This window comes from Pristiophorus japonicus, chromosome 19 (assembly GCF_044704955.1).
Source record: "Pristiophorus japonicus isolate sPriJap1 chromosome 19, sPriJap1.hap1, whole genome shotgun sequence".
Taxonomy (NCBI): domain Eukaryota; kingdom Metazoa; phylum Chordata; class Chondrichthyes; family Pristiophoridae; genus Pristiophorus; species Pristiophorus japonicus.
In genome coordinates this window covers 81,955,002-81,982,958 of record NC_091995.1, presented here as the reverse complement: position 1 = coordinate 81,982,958, position 27,957 = coordinate 81,955,002, and the positions used below count along the sequence as shown (strand labels likewise).

Below are 27,957 nucleotides of genomic sequence, written 5' to 3'. Positions count from 1 at the left end.
ATGGAAGTCATGAAGCGGTTGTTGGAGGCGACACCTTTCTGTTGGATCCGCTGTCTCGATCTACAAACTCTACTGATCTTCCTGGCGGTGTTTCTAACGCTGGTGTCGCTGATGAAAGTGAGGCGATCTAGCGGACTCCCACCAGGACCACCCATGTGGTCACTTGCTGGAAATATCTTCGCCAGGAGCCTGGCACCCCACCATGCTCTAACTGAGGTAACGGCTGCTCCAGCTCCGATCTCTCTCTGTCTGTAATCTGAACAGAGCCCAAGTCTCGCTTTGTGATTTTTGTTTGACTTCTGCTTTAAGGAAATAAAATGTATTTCCGAGCATGTCACCTGCAAAGATCAATGTTGCACATCTGTCCCTTTGTTGTTGCCTTTCGTTTGTGTGTGGGGGGAGGGGGTGGGCGGGGATTAATGATTTACTACTTTTGCAGTGGATGTGCACACAATGGCCTGGATTTTCCGTGCACCCACGAAAACCCAGAACTTGTAATCTGTCAAGAATCCTCCCAACAGTTCCTCCGCATCCCCCGGAAATGGGCATCTGCTGGACTATTTGCCGTCCGTGAAACTCTTGAGCCTGGTAAAGTTGCATGTTCAACCATGAACTCATTGAATGGCGGTGCAGGCTCGAAGGGCCGAATAGCCTACTCCTGCACCTATTTTCTATGTTTCAATGTTTCTAAAAGCTTAAGGCCTTCATTTACCAGCATAAGGGTGAAAATAAATATTAAAATAAATTCTTTAAAAATCATTTTACTATTCAAACACCTTTAAAATTATTTTGTGTTTGTGGCCAATTAAAAAATGTTTATATTTACTTTTGCAGTGGGTGGGCACACAACATTGGATGAAAAGCTTTGGCTGTGAGCAGACTGGAGAATCTGGGCCTTCTTTTCCCATCAGAACAGATTAGGTGGAGGAGATTTGACAGAGGCGATATGATGGGTTTTTAATAAGTGAGGGAAAGTGTTTACACTGGTCACACTGGGGCATAAATTTAAGATCACCACAGAGCAAAGGAAGCAGTCACAGAATGATACAGCACAAAGCAGGCCATTCAGCCCATCGTGTCTGCCAGCACTTTGGAAGAGCTATCCAATTAGTCCCACTCCCCTCCCCCGCTCTATCCCCCATAGCCTTGCAAATTTTTCCACTTCCAAGTATTTATCCAATTCCCTTTTAAAAGTTATTCAATCTACTTCTGCCGCCCTTTCAGGCAATGCGTTTCAGATCATAAGAAATCGTCTCCTAACATTTTCTTTTTTCCTCATGTCGCCTCTGGTTCTTTTTGCCAATTGCCTTAAATCTGTGCCCTTTGGCTACCGACCCTTCTGTCCCTGGAGACAGTCTCTCCTTATTTGCTCTCCTAAAACCCTTCATGTATTTGAAAACCTCTGTCATATTTTAAACACAGAGGCCGAGAAATTGGTTCGCGCTCGGAACGGGTAGGCCCGAGTGTCACCTGATATTGGGCCCCTGGCCTCATTTACCTGAGACCGGCGAATTCCAGATGCCTGTTGGGCGACACCAGGAAACTCACTGGCAAAGAGGATTTGCATTTAGGAACGCTAATTTTTTTTTTGAGAGTGTTACTCTTGGGCCAGGAGGAAGAAGTAATTTTCTTCCAGATCAGGAGCAGACAGGGCCTCACAAGGAACCCTCGGAACTTTCCGTACCCGGCCTTCCCATTTGCTCACATCACTAGACGCTGTTTGAGACTCCATACACACCCCCCACTCCCGCCATCCTCCCAGGACTAACGTTATGTCAGATGTCCAGGGGCAGATTAACCATGGTGCGGATGAGGCTGCAGCCTTAGTCCCACCAAAGAAAATGGGCCCACCAAATTGAGAGAAATTTGTATATATGTATAGGAACCTCGTATTGCAATGTTACCAGGTTCAGAATATATGCCTACTTGATACAGAACATATGCTTTCATTGTTGAATATATTGGCCTATGTTTTACTACTCAGAATCATATAATGTAATGAACTTGAACAAACATAAATATGGGCCCAATTGGATCAGTTTGCCCCAGGCCCATCAGGCCCTTAATCCGGCCCTGTGGGTGTCCATTCCTTGGGTCGGTGGCAGAATTGGCCACCCGCCCAATTTCACCATCCACCCTCTCTGGGCGGCTTTTACATTATTCCCGTCAGCTTTGGATGGGAGACAACAGGGAGAAGGGGAGTTAAAATGGCCTGGGTCTTGCGCCGAGGGAGTCCATCGGGGCTTCCCTGTTGCCCCGCCCCAAGCCCACCCCGAGTTAAAATCGGGGGCTTCTGTAGCTGTGAAGCTGACAACCACACACAACGTTATATGGCGCAGACTAACTTCAGGCAGCCATGGGGGAGATCTGTCATATCAGCCAGGGGGCAGCACGGGAATGCATTCATCGGGTGGCTGACCCACTTTGCAAGACGTGACCACCTTCACCATCACAGCAAGGCAGCAGCGAGACACCCTGCAAAAACATTCACATTGTTGGCCGTCTTTTATATTGATGGTTCCTGTCCTGGGGCCAATATTTATCTCTCAACCAACGTCACTAAAAAGATGATCTGGTCAATATCTCATTGCTGTTTGTGGGAGCTTGCTGTGTGTAAATTGGCCGCCGCGTTTTCTACATTACAACAGTGACAACACTTCACAAGCACTTCATTGGCTGTAAAGTGCTTTGGGACGTCCTGAGGTCATGAAAGGTGCTATAGAAAAGCAAGTCTTTCTTGCTCCTTCACAGTTAGTTCCTGATTTCCCTCCATCTTCCTTCACTCAGAGAATCAACAGGCTTTAATACCCAAGTTTAGTGTCATCTCATCACTACTTTCTGATTGGTTATCTCTTCTGTTTTCAATCTGGTCACTGCTTTTGCATCACGCAACTTAGCCCTTCCTCTGGTTCCTTCAGCAGGAATTGGAAGGTGTTTTTACAATAAGGTACAGTGATTAACCTTCCTTCTACCTAACATGCTATAAAATGAGGAATGACCAAGTGAATGGAAGAAATATTTAAGAGAATATCCAGTTCTTCTTACAGAGATTTTAATATTGTAAAGGGGTTCGATAGGGTAGATGTAGAGATGTTTCCACTTGTGCGGCAGACCAGAACTCGGGGCCATAAATATTAGATAGTCACTAATGAATCCAAGAAGGAATTCAGGAGAAACTTCTTTACTCAGAGTGTGGTGAGGATGTGACATTCGCTTCCTCATTGAGGCGAACCATACAGATAGATCTAAGGGGAGGCTAGATAAAGATATGAGGGAGAACGGAATAGAAGGATATGTTGATAGGTTGGGATGAAGAGGAGTGGGAGGAGGCCCGTGTGGAGCATTAACAATAGCATAGACCAGTTGGTCCGAATGGCCTCTTTCTGTCCTGTACATTCTGTGTAATTTTGCAATAAGTAAGTTTCTAAAGTAGTCTGCTATGAAAGTTCATCATGTAGCGACATTTGTTTTCAAACATTTCCTTTTGTTAAACTGAAAAGAAACATACAAAACCGCACATCATCTTTTGTTGTTCTTTCCTTCCCTGACCCCCAAAACAGCTCTCCACGAAGTACGGGAACCTTTTGACGTGCTACACACTCTGGATACCTATGATTGTCCTCAATGGGTTTGAGATCATTCAAGAGGCCCTTGTCCAAAATGGTAGAGAATTTGCCGGGCGGCCTCATTTTCCTCTACTTGATGATTTAACGAAAGGTCAAGGTACTAAGATTTTATGGAATCAAAACAGAAAATCCTGGAAATACTCAGCGGGTCAGGCAGCATCCGTGGAGAGAGAAACAGAGTTAATGTTTCAGGTCGATGACCCTTCGTCAGAACTGGAAAAAGTTAGAGATGTAACGGGTTTTTGAACAAGTGTCGGGGCAGGGAAAGGGGGGAGGGGAGGAATGAAGAAAAGGGAAGATCTGGGATAGGCTGGAAGGCAGGAGAGATTAAGAGACAAAAGGTATGATGGTGCGAGGCAAAAAGAGATGATAATGGGACAACTTAAGAAACAAAAGAGTCTAGATGAGGTGTAAATGGGAATGGCAGAATCATCAACAATTGCCATGGAGAGGGAGAGGGGGCGGAATTGGGGCAGAGTTTATGGTCTGAACTTGTTGAACTCGATGTTGAGTCCAGAAGGCTGTAAAGTGCCTAATCGAAAGATGAGGTGCTGTTCCTCGAGCTTATGTTGAGCTTCATTGGAACAGTGTAAGAAGCCGAGGACAGAGAGGTCAGAGTGGGAGTGGAGTGGAGAATTAAAGTGACAGGCGACCGGAAGCTCGGGGTCACGCTTACGGACTGAATTGAGGTGTTCCGCAAAGCGGTCACCCAATAAAGTTTCAATGAATTAATTTCATTTTCCTATAATGCTCTGGAAAGTTACTATCACAACAACAACTTGTATCTATATAGTGCCTTTATTGTAGTGAAACATCCCAAGGTGCTTCACAGGAGAGCCTTATAAACAATATTTGACACCGAGCCACATAAGGAGATATTAGGACAGGTGACCAAAAGCTTTGGTCAAAGAGGCAGATTTTAAGGAGCATCTTAAAGGATGAGATAGAGGTAGAGGTTTAGGGAAGGAATTCCAGAGCTTAAGGCCCAGGCAACTGAAGGCACAGCCGCTAATGGTGGAGCAATTAAAATCAGGGATGCGCAAGAGGCCAGAATTGGAGGATCGTAGAGATCTCGGAGGATTGTAGGTCTGGAGGAGGTTTTAGAGAGAGGGACTGGTGAGGCCATGGATGGATTTGAAAACCAGGATGAGAATTTTGAAATCGAGGTGTTGCCAGCCCGGGAACCAATGTAGGTCAGCGAGCACAGGGCTGATGGGTGAGCGGGGCTTGGTGCGAATTTAGACATGGGCAGCAGAGCTTTGGATGAGCTGAAGTTTAAAGAGGGTGGCAGGTGGCAGTGTATAAGTACATAGGCTGGATTTCCGGCTTGTGGCCGCCTGTTTTCGCCCCAGAGGGACGGAAATGGCAGCGATGAGCTCTTCTGGTCGGGCAGCCAGCTTCTAGCGCCCCATCGGGATTTTCGGTACTGGTTTCGATGGAGCGCGGAGCATTACCGCCCGGAAGTGGCAAGCCGGTGTGCAACGCTCCTGCCTGACCCGTAACGCTCTGCAACGCACCCTCCTGGGACCACCTGTAAAAGCGGGCGGTCCGAGCTGTAGTGGCTGTAGTGAGGTAAGTAATGTCGACCTCTGGTAAGTGTGATAGTTTTTTTTATTGCGATTTATGTTGTAATGGCGTGAGTTATTTATTGGGAATGTTTTTGCTGTTTTTATTCGTTTTTTTTTTTCTCTCAGAACGCTCCCAGGCTGGCAGTTTCGCTCGGGACTTTCGCAAGCTCAGCCGGCCTAGTGCCCTAAGAGAGGAGGTATGCTCCACTCCACACTCAGGGCCCAGCTGCACATTTTGCTGACTGAAGCGCAAACTGTTCCTGGGTGCAAACTTTACCGCTCTACTGCCATTACAACCCCAAAATCAGCAAAGCCGAAAACCCAACCATTGACTGGTGTGGAACTGAGCCCTGATCTGTGCTGGGTTATGTGAGCTCAGCTGGAGTGACAGTACCAGATGTGGGGGGGTGGGGGAAACAAATTGGGATAGAGTTCCTGTTCTTGATTGCTAATCTAGGTGCTAGCCTTGGGTCAGTGGTAAGCATTCCCGCCTCTAAGTTCAAGCCCCACTCCAGAGACTTGAGCACATATTCTAGGCTGAATCTTCAGTCCAGTGCAGTGGAAGTGCTGCACTGTCGGAGATGGCGTGTTTCGGATGAGACATTAAACCGAGGCATCGTTTCCCCGCTCAGGTGGACATAAAAGATCCCTCGGCACTATTCAATGGAGTAGGGGAGTAGTAAACTGGCTAAGATTTATTCTTCAACCAACGTCCCTAAATCAAATTAGCTGGTCATTTATCCTACTGTTGTGTGCAAATTGGCTGCCACTTTTTCCTACATTACAGCTGTGACTGTGCCCTTCGAAAAGTACTTAATTAGCTGTAATGACCTCCCAAAACTCACTGTCCATACTCACACAGGATGCAGAATGGCCACCTCCATCGTGTGATCAGAACGAGTTATAACCTTCAGGAAAGACTTACATAGAATGGCCCAACTGGTCCATGCCAGCGTTTATACTCCACATCAGCGTTCAGTTTCTCCTGAGTTCCCCATTGGACTTAGTGGTGATGTTCTTGTATTGATGACCCCAAGTTTTAGCCTCTCACACAAGTGGGAACACCTTCTCTACGTCTACCTTATCAAACCCTTTCTCCCTCGTGTGCTTATCTAGCTTCCCCTTAAATGCATCTATACTATTCACCTCAACCACTCCCTGTTCCACATTCTCACCACTCTGTGGGTAAAGAAATGTCTCCTGAATTCCCCATTGTATTTATTGGTGACGTTCTTGTATTGATGACCCCTAATCTTAGTCTCGTGCACAATTGGAAACACCTCGGGAGGGAAAAATTCGATCGCGCCTCATTTGGGGCGGTAACCCAGGCGGAGCGGTAATTTTAGCGCCTTGAAAAAGTTTGCGCCCCCCCGCCCCAGAAATTCGTCAGGTTCGGGCGAAGAGCTGACAGGGGCGCTAAATCAGTCGTTGCGCAGAACAGCAGGGGGCACCAGGACTGATGTCAGGATCGCACTGATAGTCAGCAGCCAGGCGCTACTGGTTTGTGCCCCCAGTGAGCCTCTAAAGAATTTTCGGTCGGGGCGCTAAAAGCTGCGCTCCCGGACGGTAACCTCTCACGCTCCCATTAACGTCCCCTCTGGTCACTAACTGAGGCGTTAGACAACCGAAAATCCAGCCCCAACTCTACCTTATCAAACCTTATCAAACCCTTTCATAATCTTAAACACCATTAGGTCACTTCTCAGCCTTTCCTTTTCTAGCGCCTGTGCAATCTTTCCTGATAGGAATAACTCTCAGTTCTGATATCATTCTTTGCACTTTCTTCACTGCCTCTATATCCTTTAATAAGATCTGGATAAGTGTAATGGAAAGAAAGATGTTGGCTGTTATGTATGAAAGGGGTTTAGTTATGTTGGAGGGGAATCTTAACACCTGCATGTTTTGTGGTTTATTTTGAAGACGACAACATTTTGCCACGCACCCCGTAAGTATAGCTTCCCACTTGTTTCTGGAATTAAAGGCACCAGATTCTCTATTTTGGGTGTAGTGGGTGGAGCAGGGCTTTCGCCCGCCCCTCCCTCCGACTCCACCCGAATCACAACTCCTGCACGGGGTCCTTGCCAAAACAGAGTCTCTCGATCCACCGCTTCCATCCTCGCCAACTGTCTGAAGCTGAGCCAGTCCGTTCGCAACCTCGGTGTTGTGTTGGACCCCGAGCTGAGCTTCTGACCACATCCCCGCTCCCTCACCAGGACTGCCTGCTTCCACCTCCGTAACATCGCCCGACTCCGACCCTTGCCTCAGCTCATCTCCTGCCGAAGCCCTCATCCACGCCTTTGTTACCGCTAGACTTAGAGGTGTGTGCAAAGCTTCCCTTAGCGCTCCACTCCCCTCCTGAGGCGCTAAAAGTGAATATCCCGGTGGGAGGCGGTAAACGTCGCCCGGCGTGAAGTTAGCGACCGGACAGTGTCACCGCCTCAATCCGGGCCATCCGGAATTTTTTTTTTCGCCCCTATCTCAGTTTTACCTCTTACCAGCGAGGCACGCTTACATTAAGAGGGTCTTGCAGTTGTATAGCACCTTTCACAGCCTTGGGGTGCCCTGGGGCGGTCGGTCACTGCTGCAGTGTAGGTGGTGCATTAAACAAAATAGAAATAGGAGGTGGGTGGTTTGACCCATCCACCTCCACGGAGGTGTGTGGGGGGCCTGACCCATCCACCTCCATGGCACGAACCTGGTATTGCAGTACTTCCAGGAACGGTGCAGTGGCTCTCGGCCTTTTGGCTAAGAGCATTGGCGCAGAGTGATCCTTGATGTGTGCAAGGTGACCTCTGGCGTTTGTGATTTGACAAAGAATTGGAAAGATTGGCAACGAATAAAAAAAAAAAATTAAACATTTTATTTTTCATTTAAAGTGTCCTACCAAACGCCAAGTTATGCCGACTTTTACTTCACCATTGAAGTTACTCAGCCGCAGAGCAACGGGCGAGGGCGAGCGGATTTCACGAGACTGGGAGCAGGAGGCGTTTGGCGCTTTGGGCGCGAGGCTCTTGACAACACAGGGCGCGCGCAGCCCAACGGGCGCCGGCGACGCACAGGCACGCGCACACCACGTGCCCCAGCGAGGGTACAGGCGCGCGCTGGTGCAGGCAGGCGCGAGGCAGTGCAACGGGCGCCGGCGACGCACAGGCGCGCGCACACCACGTGCCCCAACGCTGGTGCAGGCAGGCGCGCACACCACGTGCCCCAGCGCTGGTGCAGGCAGGCGCGCGGCAGTCCAACAGGCACCGGCGACGTACAGGCGCGCGCAGACTTCCCGCCCACGCGGTCTCCCAGGTCGAGCTGCCGTTTGAGAGATCGCGGGCCTCCATCTTTGGCCGGGCTCCCCCCGTTGATCCGCCCCTTGGGTAGTGGCAACAACACACGAGAGTGGCTGTGTTCCTTAGTTCTAGCGTCCAAAAAGCCTTTTAAGCAATCCTTGTGAAGCGGGTGGGCGTCAGTTCGGGAACAATCGGTCCATTTTGAGGCACTTGGTGGGACAGTTTGACAGTTGGCGGATGCCGTGTGTTGTGGTAGAAACGAGAGCCCATGGACTAGAATCCCAAATAAAAAACCGAACATGAGGGAAGTACTTCACACATCAATAGCCATCTGAAGAGAAACATAGAAACTAGGTGCAGGAGTAGGCCATTCGGTCCTTCAAGCCTGCACCACCATTCAATGATCATGGCTGATCATTCCCTCAGTACCTCTTTCCTGCTTTACCTCCATACCCCTTGATCCCTTTGGCCGTAAGGGCCATATCTAACTCCCTCTTAAATATATCCAATGAGCTGGCATCAACGACTGGTAGAGAATTCCACAGATTAACAACTCTCTGAGTGAAGAAGTTTCTCCTCAGTCCTAAATGGCTTACCCCTTATCCTTAGACTGTGACCCCTGGTTCCCCAACATCAGGAACATTCTTCCTGCATCTAACCTGTCCAGTCCCATCAGAATTTTATAAGTTTCTATGAGATCCTCTCTCATCCTTCGAAACTCCAGTGAATACAGGCCCAGTCGATCCAGTCTCTCCTCGGGGGTTTTAGGTGTCATTGAAAATTGGAGAAAAATAACACTGAAAAATGTTGATGGAAGAATCTCAGACATTTTGTTTATCTCATCTGCTACAGTTGAAATGATTGCTAATGCGATGAATTGTAAACAGTAGACGGGAAGCTGCCATTCTTTGGTCTGTTAGGTCATCTAAAAACTCATTTTTAGAGTGGAAGCAAGTCTTCCTCAATTTCGAGGGACTGCCTACGATGATGACTCTTCACACCTGCGTAAATGAGCATGGACATCTACACAATGAAGTCACCTTACATTGCAATTTGACATTATTGAATTGTGTCACAATCTTCCCATATTAAGGCACCATAAGCTACAATTTGCACTTGAAACGTTTCTTAATTGAAGCAGTGGAGTGGAGTGTGAGTCCAGTAGCATACCCTCAAGAGCTGCATGTCATGCTGTTGTGCAAGATCACAGGGCCACCATCGGCAAAGCAAAAAATTCAGCTTTAGGATGCCATAACCAATTTTTGCTTCCAATGTTCCTGTCTTTATATAATGAGTATTCCCACAACTTCACAGTTCTTGCCTTCAGTGTTTAATTAAAAGTTTGGTTTCTTCGGATGAGACGTTAAACCGAGGCTCCATCTGCTCTCTCAGGTGGACGTAAAAGATCCCACGGCACTATTTCGAAGAAGAGCAGGGGAGTTATCCCCGCTGCCCTGGCCAATATTTATCCCTCAATCAACATCACAAAAAAACAGTTTATCTGGTCATGATCACATTGCTGTTTGTGGGAGCTTGCTGTGCGCAGTTTGGCTGCCACGTTTCCCACGTTACAACAGTGACTGCACTCCAAAAGTATTTCACTGGTTGTAAAGTGCTTTGGGACGTCCGGTGGTCGTAAAAGGCGCGATATAAACGCAAGTCTTTCCTTTAAGATACTCCTTAAAACCTACCTCTTTGACCAAGCTTTTGATTATCTGTCTTCTGTGGCTCGGTGTCAACAATGCTTTTATTGATAAAGCTCTTGTTAAGCTTCTTGGGACATTTTGCTACGCTAAAGTCGCTATATAAATGCAGGTTGTTGTTGAGGCACAGCGTCGGTCTCGAAATGGTTGTCATTGTGTGAGCAAAAATTAACGCCTGAAATTAGCCATCTCATTCCTACCCAGTCCCAATAGCACAGATTTATTTTCCCAGCTATATCGCGAGGTTGTAAGTGAATTATTGGGTCACCGATGTGCTGGGAAATTTCTCTTTGTTCTCAGAAGACAGGTGGAGGAAACTGGTTATTATTAATTATCCACTCTTTTCCTCCTTTCTGCCAGGGATTATCATGGCCCCCTACGGGAAGTCCTGGAAACAGCAACGGAGAATTACACTAACGGTTTTGAGAAACTTTGGTTTGGGCAAAATTGCCTTTGAGGAGAAAATTCTGGAAGAAGTCCGCTATCTGACTGAAGTCTTCAAAGCATCAGAAGGTACGTGTTGTGTATGGAGAAAGAGTCAGACTGAACACTGTGAGCTCAAAGTGAAGTGTGACCTTAGTCTTTTATTGTAGGTCTCCAGAGTGCCTCTCCAACCTGTGAAGCCTCCTTAAATACCTGTGCTCCCAAGGGATTATGGGATCCCTTACGACTGTACAGTGGCTGTACAGAGTAAATACAAGTCCACATACATAAACAACACTCCCCCCCCGCCCCCCCCCCAAGGTCAATAATGTAACTATTTACAATGTGAGTCGATCTGAGGCCCTTCTTGCTCTGGTTGATCGTCTCGGTGTGAAAGCTGGTGTTGTTGAATCATTTGTTGGGCCCTCGCTGGGCTGCTGTGCAGCTGGCCTTGCTGGGCTGCCTGGTGTGTTGGGCCCTGCAGGGCTGCTGTGAATGATGGGTTCTGCTTCGTGGTCAACTGTGGTGTCGGTTGCCACTGGTGTGTATGTTGGGGGATCAAAAAAGGTAGGGTCCAAGGTGGGTTGCTCAGGATAGTCCGTGAATCTGAGTTTAATTTGGTCCAAGTGTTTCCGATGAATGAGTCCATTTGAAAGTTTGACCCGAAACACCCTGCTCCCCTCTTTCGCCACGACAGTGCCGGGAAGCCACTTGGGACCTTGTCCATAATTCAATACAAATACAGGATCATTGATTTCAATCTCGCATGACACATTTGCACTATCATGGTATGCACTATGTTGAAGCCGCCTGCTCTCTACCTGTTCACGTAGATCAGGGTGAATTAACGAGAGCCTTGTCTTAAGTGCTCTTTTCATGAGCAGTTCAGCAGGTGGGCTCCCACTGAGTGAGTGGGGTCTCGTGCGCTAGCTAAGCAGGATTCGGGATAGGCGAGTCTGCAGTGAGCCTTCAGTTATCCTCTTCAAGCCTTGCTTGATGGTTTGTACTGCTCTCTCTGCCTGACCATTGGACGCTGGTTTAAATGGGGCAGATGTGACATGTTTGATCCCGTTACGGGTCATGAATTCTTTGAACTCAGCACTGGTAAAACATGGCCCGTTGTCGCTCACCAGAGCATTGGGTAAGATGTGAGTGGCAAACATGGCCCGCAGGCTTTCAGTAGTGGCAGCGGACGTGCTAGCCGACATTATCTCACATTCAATCCACTTGGAGTACGCGTCTACAACCACAAGGAACGTTTTATCCAAGAACGGGCCTACATAGTCGACAAGTACCCTAGACCACGGTTTGGAGGGCCAAGACCATAAACTTAGCAGCACTCCCTGGGTACATTGCTTAACTGCGAGCTGTTAACGCAGGACTCTAAGTCTGCATTGATACCGGGCCACCACACTTGGGATCTGGTTATCGCCTTCATCATTACGATGGCTGGGTGGGTACTGTGGAGGTCATTGATGAAGGTGTCTCTGCCCTTCTTGGGGCCCACTACTCGATTGCCCCACAGAAGGCAGTCTGCCTGTATAGACATGTCATCTTTGCGCCGCTGGAACAGCTTTATCTCTTCCTGCATTTCCACTGGGACACTGGACCAGCTCCTGTGAAGCACATAGCTTTTGACTAGAAATAATAAGGGCTCCTGGCTTGTCCAGGTTTTGATCTTCCGGGCATTGACGGGTGATTGCTCACTCTCAAATGCTTCCATAACCATGGCTAGATCTGCGGGCTGCGCCATTTCCACCCCCGTGGTGGGCAATGGCAGCCTACTGAGAGCATCGGCGCAGTGTTCTGTACCTGGCCTGTGGTGGATGGCGTAGTTGTATGTGGACAACATGAGCGCCCATCTCTGGATGCGGGCCGATGCATTGGTATTTATCCCTTTACTCTTGGAAAGCAGGGATATAAGTGGCTTATGGTCAGTTTCCAATTCGAATTTTAGCCCAAACAGGTATTGATGCATTTTCTTTACCCCATAGACACACGCTAACGCTTCTTTTTCAATTATGCTGTAGGCTCTCTCAGCCTTAGACAGACTCCTGGATGTATAAGCAACCGGTTGCAGTTTCCTGAAATCATTAGCTTGTTGCAATACACACCCAACGCCATATGACGACGCATCACATGCTAGTACTAAACACTTACATGGATCATACAACACAAGCAATTTGTTTGAGCATAACAATTTTCTCGCTTTTACAAAGGCATTTTCTTGGCTTTTGCCCCAAACCCATTCGCCCTCTTTTCATAGTAAGACATGTTCTAGCAGTATGCTGAGACCCGGTAAGAAGTTACCAAGTAGTTCAAGAGTCCCAGAAACGACCGCAGCTCCTTCACGTTCTGTGGCCTCGGTGTGTTCTCGATTGCCTCCGTCTTCACGTTGATAGGCCTGATGCTGTCCGCCGCAATCCTCCTTCCAAAGAACTCCACTTCAGGCGCCAGGAAAATGCACTTCAAACGTTTTAACCTGAGCCCCACACAGTTGAGTCAACTAAGAACCTCCTCCAGGTTCTACAGGTGCTCGACTGTGTTCCGATCTGTGACCAAGATGTCTTTCTGGAAGACCACAGTGTGCGGGACCGACTTCAGTAAACTTTCCATGTTTCTCTGGAATATCGCCGCCACTGATCGGATTCCAAACGGGCATCTGTTATAAATAAAAAGACCTTTGTGCGTTTGATGGAGATGAGGGCCTTTGATGATTCCTCCAGTTCCTGCGTCATGTAGGCTGAAGTCAGATCCAGCTTCGTGAATGTCTTTCCTGCCGCCAGCGTTGCAAAGAAGTTGTCGGCCTTTGGTAGTGGGTATTGGTCCTGCAGGGAAAAACGATTGATAGTTACTTTATGATTGCCATAGATTCTGACGGTGCCGTCTCCCTTGAGGACTGGGACAATAGGACTGGCCCACTCGCTGATCTCGATCGGTGAAATTATGCCCTCTCTTTGCAGCAGGTCTAGCTCGATCTCTACTCTTTCTCTCATCATGTACGGTACTGCTCTCGCCTTGCGATGGATGGGTCGCGCCCCCGGAATTAGGTTGATCTGCACTTTTGCTCCTTGGAACTTCCCGATGCCTGGTTCGAACAGCGAAGGAAATTTGTTTAAGACCTGGACATAAGAAGTGTCGTCAGCGGGTGATAGCGCTCGGACGTCGTCCCAGTTCCAGCGTATCTTTCCCAGCCAGCTCCTGCCGAGCAGCATGGGACCATCGCCCGGTATCACCCAGAGTGGTAGCTTGTGCACCGCTCCATCGAAGGAGATATTTACGGTAGCACTGCCGATTACAGGAATCAGTTCTTTAGTGTAAGTTCTTAGTTTAGTGCAAACTGGAGTTAAGACTGGCCTTGAGGCCTTGTTGCACCACACTCTTTCGAAAGTCTTTTTGCCCATGATGGCTCGCGCCCATGTCCAGCTCCATTGACACCGGGAGTCCATTTAGTTCAACATTCAGCATCATCAGGGGACAATTCGTGGTGAATGTGTGCACCCCAGGTACCTCTGCCTCCTCTATCTGAGGCTCTGGTTCATCGTGATCCTCCGTGGATCTGTCCTCCTCTTCAACATGGTGTTTTGCAGATTTAACAGGCTTTGCAGCTCACCTGCACACTCGTTGGAGGTGTCCCATTATTCCACAGCCCTTGCAAACGTACTCTTTGAATCGGCATGAATGGAAACGATGATCACCCCCGCAGCACCAACAAGGTGTTAATGGCCTTGTATTCTTCACCCTTGATAGTGGACTCTGAGACATCTGCGGACGTGTAGCTGCAGGTATGTGTGCCCTGCCCTGTACGTTACGATTCGAAAACAACATCACTTTGTTCACAGTACTTGTAGCAGCACTTGGGTGCTGAGAGATTTGCTTCGTATTGTCACTGGTGGCAATGAACGCCTGGGCTATCGCTATGGCCTTACTCAAGGTTGGGGTCTCTACAGTCAAAAGTTTGCGAAGTATGGTTTCGTGGCCACTGCCAAGTACGAAAAAGTCTCTGAGCATGTGCTCCAAATGTCCTTCAAATTCGCAATGTCCTGCAAGGTGTCTTAGCTTGACGACGTAACTCGCCACTTCCTGGCCTACAGACCTTTTGTAGGTGTAGAACCGGTATCTCACCATCAGAACGCTTTCCTTCGGGTTCAAATGCTTTTGGACCAGTGTGCACAAATCGTCGTACAATTTCTCCGTGGGTTTCGCTGGAGTGAGCAGATTCTTCATGAGGCCATACGTTAGTGCCCCACAGATGGTGAGGAGGATCATTTGGCAGCGCTCTCTTCCCCATCTAGCTCGTTGGCCTTGCAGTATTGGTCGAGTCGCTCCACAAAAGTTTCCAATCATCTCCCTCTGAAAATTTCGGCAGGATGCCCACTGTTCTCTGCATCTTTGGGTTCGCTATCTGTATCTCGTCGCCAGTTGTCAGACTGAACACTATGAGCTCAAAGTGAAGTGTGACCGTTTATTGCAGGTCTCCAGAGTGCCTCTCCAACCTGTGAAGCCTCCTTAAATACCTGTGCTCCCAAGAGATTATGAGATCCCTTGGACCATATATAACAGTAAGTTCTGTGTTTTATCTCCTTAACTTGTCATGGCAGGATCACAATAAAAGGCTGCCATCCCGCCTGCATTGACCCAGGAATTGAAGATTGATAACTGGGACACTCTTGCGAGAGAGAAAAAAAACAAGGCCATTTAAAAAAAATTGTATTTTTTATTTTTGTATGAACATACGAACAATGACAGATAGGTAAAGACCATCTGATACATCGAGCCTGTCCCACACAATTGCGATACCTTGTGCATCACAACATATACACTCCACCCCACCTGAAACCATGTGATCTCGCTCACTCTACTGTGCACTGTTGCCAGTTAGATGGCAGGCACTCAAGAGAAGAAAAACTATAGGGTCATTTTTGATGGGGATCTCTCACTGTGTAAATGCTGAGATAACTTACCCTCCTAATAACGCACCCTTGCCAAGTTTTATTGGAATGCTAGGTATGAGGGAGGGAACAGCAATTAATCCCAGTTCAGTCAACATCACACAGCTGGACAGGCTGTAGCTAGCAAAGAACTTGCATTTATATAGCGCCTTTCACGACTTCAAGCATTTTACAACCAATGAAGTATTGTTGAAGTTCAGTCACTGTTGTATGTAGGAAAGGCGACAGCCAATTTGCGCACAGCAAATTCCCACACATGTGACCAGATAATCTGTTTTAGTGATGCTGGTGGAGGGATAAAAATTGTTGATGGAGAACTCCCCTGCTCAGCCAGCAATAAGTTATTTTTCAAACTATGTGCCTCTCTGAACATCAGCTGGATATTGTGAGTTGGAAACTGTTAATAAATGATCTTGAGAGTGAAGTGACGCAGGTCAAAACCCTACCTCATCTGGGCAGCCTCTTCACAATGGCACAGTCCACCTTTGCTCCCTCACACATGCCATCTTTCGGATGAGATGTTAAACCGCGGCCTTGTCTGCGGATGTCAAAGACTGGAACTGATGTCCGAGGGGTAACATTTGCTAATGCAGTTCGGGAGTGATTAAACTAATATGGCAGGGGGATGGGAACCTATGCAATGAGATAGGGCGAAGTAATATGGAGTCAGAAACAGATGGTAGAAAGGTAAAAAGCAATAGTGGAAGGCCGAGTAAGCAAAGGCAAGAAACAAAAAGGGCTAAAAGGACAAAGGGTGTTAAAAAAACAAGCCTGAAGGCTTTGTGTTTTAATACAAGGAGTATCCGTAACAAGGTGGATGAATTAACTGTGCAAATAGATGTTAATGGATATGATGTGATTGGGATTACAGAGACGTGGCTCCAGGATGATCAGGGCTGGGAACTCAATATCCATGGGTATGCAACATTGAGGAAGGATAGAATAAAAGGAAAAGGAGGTGGGGTAGCATTGCTGGTTAAAGAGGAGATTAATGCAATAGTTAGGAAGGACATTAGCTTGGATGATGTGGAATCTATATGGGAAGAGCTGCAGAACACCAAAGGGCAAAAAACGTTAGTGGGAGTTGTGTACAGACCTCCAAATAGTAGTAGTGATGTTGGGGAGGGCATCAATCAGGAAATTAGGGGTGCATGCAATAAAGGTGCAGCAGTTATAATGGGTGACTTTAATATGCACATAGATTGGGCCAACCAAACTGGAAGCAATACGGTGGAGGACGATTTCCTGGAGTGCATAAGGGATGGTTTTCTAGACCAATATGTCGAGGAACCAACTAGGGGGGAGGCCATCTTAGACCGGGTGTTGTGTAATGAGAGAGGATTAATTAGCAATCTCGTTGTGCGAGGCCCCTTGGGGAAGAATTCTACATTAGGATGGAGAATGAAACAGTTAATTCAGAAACCATGGTCCAGAACTTAAAGAAAGGTAACTTTGAAGGTATGAGGCGTGAATTAGCTAGGATAGATTGGCGAATGATACTTAAGTTGTTGACTGTGGATGGGCAATGGCAGACATTTAGAGACCGCATGGATGAACGACAACAATTGTACATCCCTGTCTGGCGTAAAAATAAAAAAGGGAAGGTGGCTGAACCGTGGCTATCAAGGGAAATCAGGGATAATATTAAAGCCAAGGAAGTGGCATACAAATTGGGCAGAAATAGCAGTGAACCTGGGGACTGGGAGAAATTTAGAACTCAGCAGAGGAGGACAAAGGGTTTGATTAGGGCAGGGAAAATGGAGTATGAGAGGAAGCTTGCAGGGAACATTAAGACGGACTGCAAAAGTTTCTATAGATATGTAAAGAGAAAAAGGTTAGTAAAGACAAACGTACGTCCCCTGCAGTCAGAATCAGGGTAGTCATAACGGGGAACAAAGAAATGCCAGACCAATTGAACAAGTACTTTGGTTCGGTATTCACTAAGGAGGACACAAACAACCTTCTGGATATAAAGGGGTCAGAGGGTCTATTAAGAAGGAGGAACTGAGAGAAATCCTTATTAGTCGGGAAATTGTGTTGGGGAAATTGATGGGATAAATCCCCAGTGTCTGATGGACTGCATCCCAGAATACTTAAGGAGGTGGCCTTGGAAATAGCGGATGCATTGACAGTCATTTTCTAACATTCCATAGACTCTGGATCAGTTCCTATCGAGTGGAGGGTCGCCAATGTAACCCCACTTTTTAAAAAAGGAGGGAGAGAGAAAACAGGGAATTATAGATCGGTCAGCCTGACCTCAGTAGTGGGTAAAATGATGGAATCAATTATTAAGGATGTCATAGCATTTAGAAAGAGGTGACATGATATGTCCAAGTCAGCATGGATTTGTGAAAGGGAAATCGTGCTTGACAAATCTTCTGGAATTTTTTGAGGATGTTTCCAGTAGAGTGGACAAGGGAGAACCAGTTGATGTGGTATATTTGGACTTTCAGAAGGCTTTCGACAAGGTCCCACACAAGAGATTAATGTGCAAAGTTAAAGCACATGGGATAGGGGGTAGTGTGCTGACATGGATTGAGAACAGGTTGTCAGACAGGAAGCAAAGAGTAGAAGTAAATGAGTACTTTTCAGAATGGCAGGCAGTGACTAGTGGGGTGCCGCAAGGTTCTGTGCTGGGGCCCCAGCTGTTTACATTGTACATTAATAATTTAGACGAGGAGATTAAATGTAGTATCTCCAAATTTGCGGATGACACTAAGTTGGATGGCAGTATGAGCTGCGAGGAGGATGCTATGAGGCTGCAGAGTGACTTGGATAGGTTAGGTGAGTGGGCAAATGCATGGCAGATGAAGTATAATGTGGATAAATGTGAGGTTATCCACTTTGGTGGTAAAAACAGAGAGACAGACTATTATCTGAATGGTGAAAGATTAGGAAAAGGGGAGGTGCAACGAGACCTGGGTGTCATGGTACATCAGTCATTGAAGGTTGGCATGGAGGTACAGCAGGCAGTTAAGAAAGCAAATGGCATGTTGGCCTTCATAGCGAGGGGATTTGAGTACAGGGGCAGGGAGGTGTTGCTACAGTTGTACAGGGCCTTGGTGAGGCCACACCTGGAGTATTGTGTACAGTTTTGGTCTCCTAACTTGAGGAAGGACATTCTTGCTATTGAGGGAGTGCAGCGAAGGTTCACCAGACTGATTCCCGGGATGGCGGGACTGACATATCAAGAAAGACTGGATCAACTGGGCTTAAATTCACTGGAGTTCAGAAGAATGAGAGGGGATCTCATAGAAACGTTTAAAATTCTGATGGGTTAGATGCAGGAAGAATGTTCCCAATGTTGGTGAAGTCCAGAACCAGGGGTCACAGTCTAAGGATAAGGGGTAAGCCATTTAGGACCGAGATGAGGAGAAACTTCTTCACCCAGAGAGTGGTGAACCTGTGGAATTCTCTGCCACAGAAAGTTGTTGAGGCCAATTCACTAAATATATTCAAAAAAGAGTTAGATGAAGTCCTTACTACTCGGGAAATCAAGGGGTATGGCGAGAAAGCAGGAATGGGGTACTGAAGTTGCATGTTCAGCCATGAACTCATTGAATGGCGGTGCAGGCTAGAAGGGCCGAATGGCCTACTCCTGCACCTATTTTCTATGTTTCTATCCCATGGCACTATTTCGAAGAAGAGCAGCAGAGTTTATCCCCGGTGTCCTGGCCAATATTTATCCCTCAATCAACATAACAAAAAAACAGATTATCTGGTCATTATCACATTGCTGTTTGTGGGAGCTTGCTGTGGTGCGCAAATTGGCCGCCGCGTTTCCTACATTACAACAGTGACTACACTCCAAAAGTACTTTATTGGCTGTAAAGCGTTTGAGGCTTTCGGTGATCATGAAAGGCACTATATAAATGAAAGTGTTTCTTTCAAATCTTTCACATTCACCCACTTTCTCTTTTTGTACAGGTCAACCCTTTAATCCCAATTCTAAAATCACCAGTGCTGTATCCAACGTAATTAGCTCAGTGGTTTTTGGGAAACGTTTCCATTATGAAGACAAGATGTTCAGGCAACTGATAGAACTGATTGATGAGATCATGAAGATTCAGACAACACTATGGGTACAGGTAAAAGAAACGGACTTCCTTTCCTCAGGGACAAGGGGACATCCTTATTAAAATAGGGATACAGATGTCAAAAATGTGGTTTATAGAAACTGGACCATAGGAACAGGAGGAGATCAGTCAGCCCCTCGAGCCTGTTCCACCATTCAATTAGCTCATGGCTGATCTGTGTCTTAACTCCATCACCCGCCTTGGTTCTGTAACCATTGATACTCTGCCTAACAAAAATCTAACAATCTCAGTTTTGAAATTCTCAAATCACCTAGCCTGGCACCTTGCTAATAAATCAGTGCTCAACGGGACACTGATAACTGCCCGCAGTCTGGACAGGGGGTCGGAGATGAAAGTGTGAAATAGAGGATTTTTAAGGACTCAAGCCAATTTTTTTGTCCCACAAGGGAGTATCAATCGCTACAAACAGCAATGTGATAATGATCAGATCATCAGTTTTTTTGTTATGTTGATTGAGCGATAAATATTGGCCCAGGACACCGGGGAGAGCTCCACTGCTCTTCTTCGAAATAATGCCATGGGATCTTTTACGTCCACCTGAGAGAGCAGGTTTAACGTCTCATCCGAAAGATGGCACCTCTAACAGTGCAGCACTTACTCAGCATTGCACTGGGGGTGCCAGCCTAGATTTTTTATGCTCATGTCCCTGGAGTGGGACTTGATCCCACAATCTTCTGACCCAAACGACAACAACTTTTATTTATATAGCACCTTTAACGTAGCAAAATGTCCCAAGGCATTTCACAGTAAGACAAAACAGATAAGTTCGACACTGAGCCACAGAAGAAGAAATTACAGCAGATGACCAAAAAGCTTGGTTAAAGAGGTAGGTTTTAAGGAGCATCTTAAATGAGCAAAGAGAGGTAGAGAGGCGGGGAGGTTTAGGGAGGGAGTTCCAGAGCTTAGGGCCCAAACAGCTGAAGGCACAGTCACCGATGGTGGAGCAGTTATAATCAGGGACACTCAAGAGGGAAGACTTTAAGGAGCGCACACATCTCGTAAGGTTGTGAGGCTGAAAGAGATTACAGAGCTAGGGAGGGGCGAGGCCATGCAGGGATTTGTAAACAAGGATGAGAATTTTGCTTAACTGGGAGCCAGTGTAGGTCAGCGAGCACAGGGGTGATGGGTGATCGTGACTTGGTGCGAGTTAGGATATATGCTGCCGAGTTTTGGATGACCCCAATTTACGTAGTGTAGAATATGGCAGCCCAGCCAGGAGTGTGTTGGAGTAGTCAAGTCTAGAGGTAACAAAGGCATGGATGAGGGTTTCAGCAGCAGAAGAGCTTTGGCAGGGGCGGAGGTGAGCAATGTTATGGAGGTGGAAATAAGCAGTTTTAGTTATGCCGCGGATATGTAGCCACAAGCTCATTTCAGGGTCAAATATGATGCCTTGGTTGCGAACAGTCTGGTTTAGCCTCAGATAGATGCTAGGGAGAGAACATAAGAACATAAGAATTAGGAACAGGAGTAGGCCATCTTGTCCCTCGAGCCTGCTCCGCTATTCAAAAAGGTCATGGCTGATCTGGCCGTGGACTCAGCTCCACTTACCCACCCGCTCCCCATAACCCTTAATTCCCTTATTGGTTAAAAATCTATCTATCTGTGATTTGAATACATTCAATGAGCTAGCCTCAACTGCTTCCTTGGGCAGAGAATTCCACAGATTCACAACCCTCTGGGAGAAGAAATTCCTTCTCAACTCGGTTTTAAATTGGCTCCCCCGTATTTGTCAGACTGCTTATCCGACATCCAGTACTGGATGAGCAGAAATTTTCTCCAATTAAATCTTGGGAAGACCGAAGCCATTGTCTAGCCAGTGACTCCAAGAGGGATATTTAATTGGAGAAAATTTCTGCTCATCCAGTACTGGATGTCGGATAAGCAGTCTGACAATTTAGAAACCATGGAGGGGCCGAGAGAAGTGGTGGAGAGGTAGAGCTGGGTGTCGTCAGCGTACATGTGGAAACTGAGGCAGTGTTTTCAGATGATATCACAACAAGTAGCCGCTTCTTTAATGAGCATTAGGACCAATTAGGAGTCAACCTGAGAGAGCAGATCATCAGAGCCTGAAACATTCTTGGGGTGGACATTCCTAGCGTGTGTGTAAACTCCTGTACCAAGATGGCGTCTTGCGCTAAAGGCGGGCTAAACTGGCGTTGCAGCTCAAGACCCCATCTTGGTTATCTTGAAGACTCTTTAGCACCTAAAGAACTGGGAGAAAGTAGTCCCCTTACTCTTTATACTAGTGATACACAGTACTACACTGATATATCGCCCTGATATTAAACTGTTATATTACAATGAGCCATGGCCCAGAAACACGTCTTCTACCCACTGAGCCATTGGCTGACACAATAGGGCTTCTACCCGCGCTGATCAATGTCAAATAAAGATCGATATAGAGAAATTGCAAGGAACTGCATATTGGAAGTAAAGATAAGAGGTATGTGTAATCTATCAGTGGGAGAGGACTTGCCAAGAGAGAGGTTGAAAGAGATGCAGTTGTGTTGGTGGACTCCTCGCTTAGTATGTGAAAATAATGTGAGAAAGCAATTAAGGCGCTGCATTATACCGTCGCGAGTTCAAATCTCTTCAAGTCATGTTGAAGCTCTATGGACTATACATGGAGTACTGCATATATAAGGCACCATCCAGTCTTTAGAGTAGTCCAGAGGAGAACAACTAGGCTGATCCTAGTATGAGAGCTGTAAGGAATGACTTGTTAGTATGCTTCAGCCTTCAGAAGAGGGGACCACATAGAGATCACATGACATAAGTATTAGGAGCTGGAGTAGGCCATTTGAGTTTGCTCCGCCGTTCAATAAGATCATGGCTGATCTTTGACCTCAACTCCACCTTCCAGCACTATTCCCATAGCCCTTGATTCCCTTAATATCCAAAAAACTATCGATCTCTGTCTTGAATATACTCAACAACTGAACCTCCACAGCTCTCTGGGGTAGAGAATTCCAAAGATTCACCACCCTCTGAGTGAAGAAATTTCTCCTCATCTCAGTCCTAACTGGCTGACCCCTTATTCTGAGACTGTAACCCCTGGTTCTAGACTCCCCAGCCAGGGAAAACATCCTCCCTGCATCTACCCTGTCAAGCCCTGTAAGGATTGTGTATGTTTCAATGAAATCACCTCTCATTCTTCTAAACTCGAAAGAATATAGGCCTAGTCTACTCAATCTCACCTCACGGGACAATCCCCCCATCCCAGGATACAGTCTGGTGAACCTCCGTTGCACACCTCTTATGCAAGTATCCTTCCTTAGGTAAGGAGACCAAAGCTACACAATATTCCAGGTATGCTCTCACCAGGGCCCTATATAATTGCAGTAAGACGTCTTTACTCTTGTACTCAAATCCTTTTGTAATAAAGCCGTTTTCTTAATTGCTTGCTGTACCTGCATGTTAACTTTCAGTGATTCGGATCCAAGGACACCCAGGTCCCTCTGAACGCCAACGTTTCACAATCTCTCACCATTTATAAAATACTCTGCTTTTCTATTTTTCCTACCAAAGTGGATAACTTCACATTTCTCCACATTTTTCCACATCTATGAGGTACTTAGTGTAGAACAAATTAATCCAAGATGATACAACTGTGCAGGGCATTGGTTAGACCACCCCTGGAGTACTGCGTACAGTTTTGGTCTCCTTATTTAAGGAGAGATATACTTGTATTGGAGGCAGTTCAGAGAAGGTTCACCACGTTGATTCCTGAGATGAAGGGGTTGTCTTATGAAGAAAGGTTGAGCAGGTTGGGTTTATACTCACTGGAGTTTAGAAGAATGAGAGACGATCTTATTGAAACATATAAGATTCTGAGGGGGCTTGACAAGGTAGATGCAAATCCTTTTGTAATGAAGGCCAACATACTATTTTCTCCTTATGGAATCTAGAACTAAGGGCATAGTTTCAGTATAAGGGGTCGCCCATATAAAATGGAGATGAGGAGGAATTTGTTCACTCGGGGTTGTGAATCTTTGACATTCTCTACCTCAGAGGGCGAAAGAGGCTGCATCATTGAATATATTTAAGGTGGAGATAGACAGGTTTTTGAACTACAGGGGAGTCAAGGGTTATGGGGAGCGGGCAGGAAAGTGGAGTTGAGGCCTAAATCAGATCAGCCATGATCTTATTGAATGGCGGAGTAGGTTCGAGGGACCAAATGGCCTACTCCTGCTTCTGTTTCTTATGTTCTTATACCAATACGTACACCGCAACAACAGGATTTATCTTCAAACTTGTGAAAGAGACTTCGAACACAACAGGAAATATTAATCATGGAGAGGGTGTGCAATAACTGAAATGGATTGCCAGGAAGGGGTGGATGGGGACCAATAGTCACTTCAGACACAATACCTGCTGCAATGGAAGATGATTGGATTGATATTCTGGAAGGATGTGATTAAATATCCTGAGGGGTCTTATTCACAGAAGATTCCAGTGCTGTGTGCCACCTTTTAGTGTGGTGATAATTTGCTAATGCGACTCCCCACGGTACAAAATGCCAATCTTTGGAAGATTTCCCAGGACTTGGTAAAAGGATAGTGCTAGGCACCTCTCATAAGCCTCTTCGGAGCTGGCTGCAGAGTAGTGTTGGCAGAAGCTTATAAGTACGTCACTGATCTGTGCCCAAAGTTATGTTGTAATTTGGCTCGACCCCACACCAGTCTTTTTTATTGGAGTGGGTAGCACTCTCGCCCCTGAGTCAGAAGGTCGTGGGTTCAAGTCTCACTCCAGAGATGTAAACGTAAAGAACTAGAAAATTCATTCACTTTGCATCCAATCTCCACCCTTCCCTCACCTTCACGTGGGCCATCTCCGACTCTTCCCTTCCCTTCCTCGACTTCTCTATCTCCATTTCTGGGATAGACTATTGACAAACATTCACTATAAGCCCACTGACTCCCACAGCTACCTGGACTACACTTCCTCCCACCCTGCATCCTGTAAGGACTCCATTCCATTCTCCCAGTTTCTCCATCTGCTCTGACGACGCCACCTTCCACACTAGTGCCTCTGACATGTCTTCCTTTTTCCTCAACCGAGGATTCCCCTCATCGGTGGTTAACATGGCCTTCGACTGTGTCCGTTCTATTTCCGGCACCTCTGCTCTCACCCCTTCCTCTCCCTCTCAGAAGCACGACAGGGTTCCCCTTGTCCTCACCTTTCACCCCACCAGCCTCCACGTTCAACAGATCATCCTCCGCCATTTCCGCCATCTCCAGCGTGATCCCACCCTCAATCACATCTTCCCCTCCTCTCTTAGCATTCCTAAGGGCCTGCTCCCTCCGCGACATCTGGTCCATTCCACAGTCAACCCCAGCAGCCTCTCCTCTTCCCATGGAACCTTCCCGTGCACGCGCAGGGGATGCAACACCTGCCCTTTAACCGCCTCCCCTCCCACCATCCAGGGCCCCAAACACTCCTTCCAGGTAAAACAGCGATTTACTTGTACTTCTTGCAATTTAGTATACTGTATTCGCTGCTCACAATGCGGTCTCCTCTACATTGGGCAGACCAAACGCAGATTAGGTGACCGCTTTGCGGAAAACCTCCAGTCAATCCATAAGTGTGACCCCCGAGCTTCCAGTCGCCTGTCACTTTAATTCTCCACTCCACTCCCACTCTGACCTCTCCGTCCTCGGCCTCCTACACTGTTCCAATGAAGCTCAACGCAAGCTCGAGGAACAGCACCTCATCTTTCAATTAGGCACTTTACAGCCTTCTGGACTCAACATCGAGTTCAACAAGTTCAAACCATAACCTCTGACCCTTTTTTGTTCCCTTTCCTCCCTTTTTTTTACAAACTCCCCACCCCCCCCCCCCATCCCCCCACCCCCCCCGCTATATTTTTAATTTTCTCTCTGTTTCCCACGGCAGCTGGTAATTATTCCGCCATTCACACCCTATCTAGACTCATCTTTTGTTTCCTAACTTGTGGCATTACCATCACAATTTGGCCCATTATTCCTTTTGTCTCTCAAATTTCTCCTGCCTTGCACCCTATCACAGACCTCTTTTGTTCTTTCCTTCCCTCCCCCTTTCACTGCCCCTTGCACTTCCTTAAGAGTCTATAACATATCTTTTTTACGACATCACAGACACACACGTACACAAGATGGCTCTGCAGGAACGTATCATGTAACCTTGTCACATGATGCTTTCATTGCATTTACTTCAGCAATTGCATTACCACAGTGGTCCATTAGATGGTGTTCTATTACAGTTACATTTCGAACTTTTGCCAGTTCTGACAAAGGGTCATCGACCTGAAACGTTAACTCTCTCCACAGATTCTGCCTGACCCACTGAGATTTCCAGCATTTTCAGTTTTTAGATTCTATTACCTGCAGAATTTTACTTTTGTATTAGCACAAAGTCTAGGCTGGCACTCCCAATGCAGTACTGATGGGGGGCGCTGCACTGTCGGAGGTGTCATCTTTTGGATAAGACGTTAAACCGAGGCCCCATCTGCCCTCTCAGGTAGACGTAAAAGATTCCACGGCACTATTTTGAAGAAGAGCAGGGGCGTTCTCCACCGGTGTCCTGGCCAATAGCTATCTCTCAACCAACACCATTAAAATGGATTATCTGGTCATTATCACTTTGCTGTTTGTGGGACCTTGCTGTGTACAAATTGACTGCAACATTTCCCACATTACAACAATGACTGCACTCCAAAAGTACTTCATTCCAATATCAAAAGTATATGGCGTTAGGTTGCAGATCAGCCATGATCTAATTGAATGGCAGAACCACCTCGAGGGTCTAAATGGCCTACTACTGTTCCAATTTTTTTATTTGTTCATGGGATGTGGGCATCGCTGGCTAAGCCCATCCCTAATTTCCCTTGAGAATGTGGTGGTGAGCCGCCTTCTTAGAAACATAGAAAATAGGTGCAGGAGTAGGCCATTCGGCCCTTCAGGCCTGCACCACCATTCAATAAGACCATGGCTGATCATTCCCTCAGTACCCCTTTCCCGCTTTCTCTCCATATCCCTTGATCCCTTTAGCCGTAAGGGCCATATCTAACTCCCTCTTGAATACATCCAATGAACTGGCATCAACAACCCTCTGAGTGAAGACGTTTCTCCTCATCTCAGTCCTAAATGGCCTACCCCTTATCCTAAGACTATGTCCCCTGGTTCTGGACTTCCCCAACATCGAGAACATTCTTCCTGCATCTATCCTGTCCCGGCCCGTCAGAATCTTATACGTTTCGATGAGATTCCCTCTTATCCTTCTAAACTCCAGTGTATAAAGGCCCAGTTGATCCAGTCTCTCCTCATATGTCTGGAATCAGTCTGGTGAACCTTCGCTGCACTCCCTCAATAGCAAGAACGTCCTTCCTCAGATTAGGAGACCAAAACTGAACACAATATTCCAGGTGAGGCCTCACCAAGGCCCTGTACAATTGCAGTAAGACCTCCCTGCTCCTATACTCAAATCCTCTTGCTATGAAGGGCAACATGCCATTTGCCTTCTTCACCACCTGCTGTACCTGCATGCCAACTTTCAATGATTGATGAACCATGACACCCAGGTCTCGTTGCACCTCCCCTTTTCCTAATCTGCCGCCATTCAGATAATATTCTGCCTTCGTGTTTTTGTCACCAAAGTGGATAACCTCACATTTATCTACATTATACTGCATCTGCCATGCATTTGCCCACTCACCTAACCTGTCCAAGCCACCCTGCAGCCTCTTAGCATCCTCCTCACAGTTCACACCGCCACCCAGTTTAGTGTCATCTGCAAACTTGGAGATATTACACTCAATTCCTTCATCCAAATCATTGATGTATATTGTAAAGAGCTGGGGTCCCCAGCACTGAGCCCTACGGCACTCCACTAGTCACTGCCTCCCATTCCAAAAAGGACCCGTTTATCCCAACTCTCTGCTTTCTGTCTGCCAACCAATTCTCTATCCACGCCAGTATATTACCCCCAATACCATGTGCTTTGATTCCCATGCAGCTGCTGCCCTTGTCCTTCTAGGTGGTAGAGGTCACAGGCTGGGAGTTGCTGCTGAAAAAGCCTTGGCAGGTTGCTGCATTGCATCTTGTAGATTGTTCCTAAAGACTTTAAAGCAGTTTTTTGGGACGTTCTGAGGTCATAGGAGGCGAGTTTTTCCTTGCGATCTATTTCGTAAACTGAAGTTTCTAAGCCTTGTGACTCACTGGGCCAAAAATTCCGGCGTACGATGAGTCAATCGCCTTGGGACATTTTACAACGTTGAAGGCGGTATATAAATGCAATTCATTGTTGTTGTTGGAGGCCAACCAGGAGAGC

The 27,957-nt window shown here is 46.8% G+C and overlaps 1 protein-coding gene across 1 annotated transcript; it reads left to right on the top strand.

Moving 5' to 3' along the window:
- On the top strand, nt 1–27,744 carry LOC139230275 (cytochrome P450 2J2-like). Its single transcript, XM_070862104.1, has 5 exons — nt 1–216; nt 3,561–3,723; nt 10,539–10,691; nt 19,481–19,641; nt 27,664–27,744. The coding sequence occupies exons 1-5, from the start codon at nt 1–3 to the stop codon at nt 27,742–27,744; spliced, it is 774 nt and encodes a 257-aa protein (XP_070718205.1).
- The last annotated feature ends 213 nt before the right edge of the window (nt 27,745–27,957 follow it).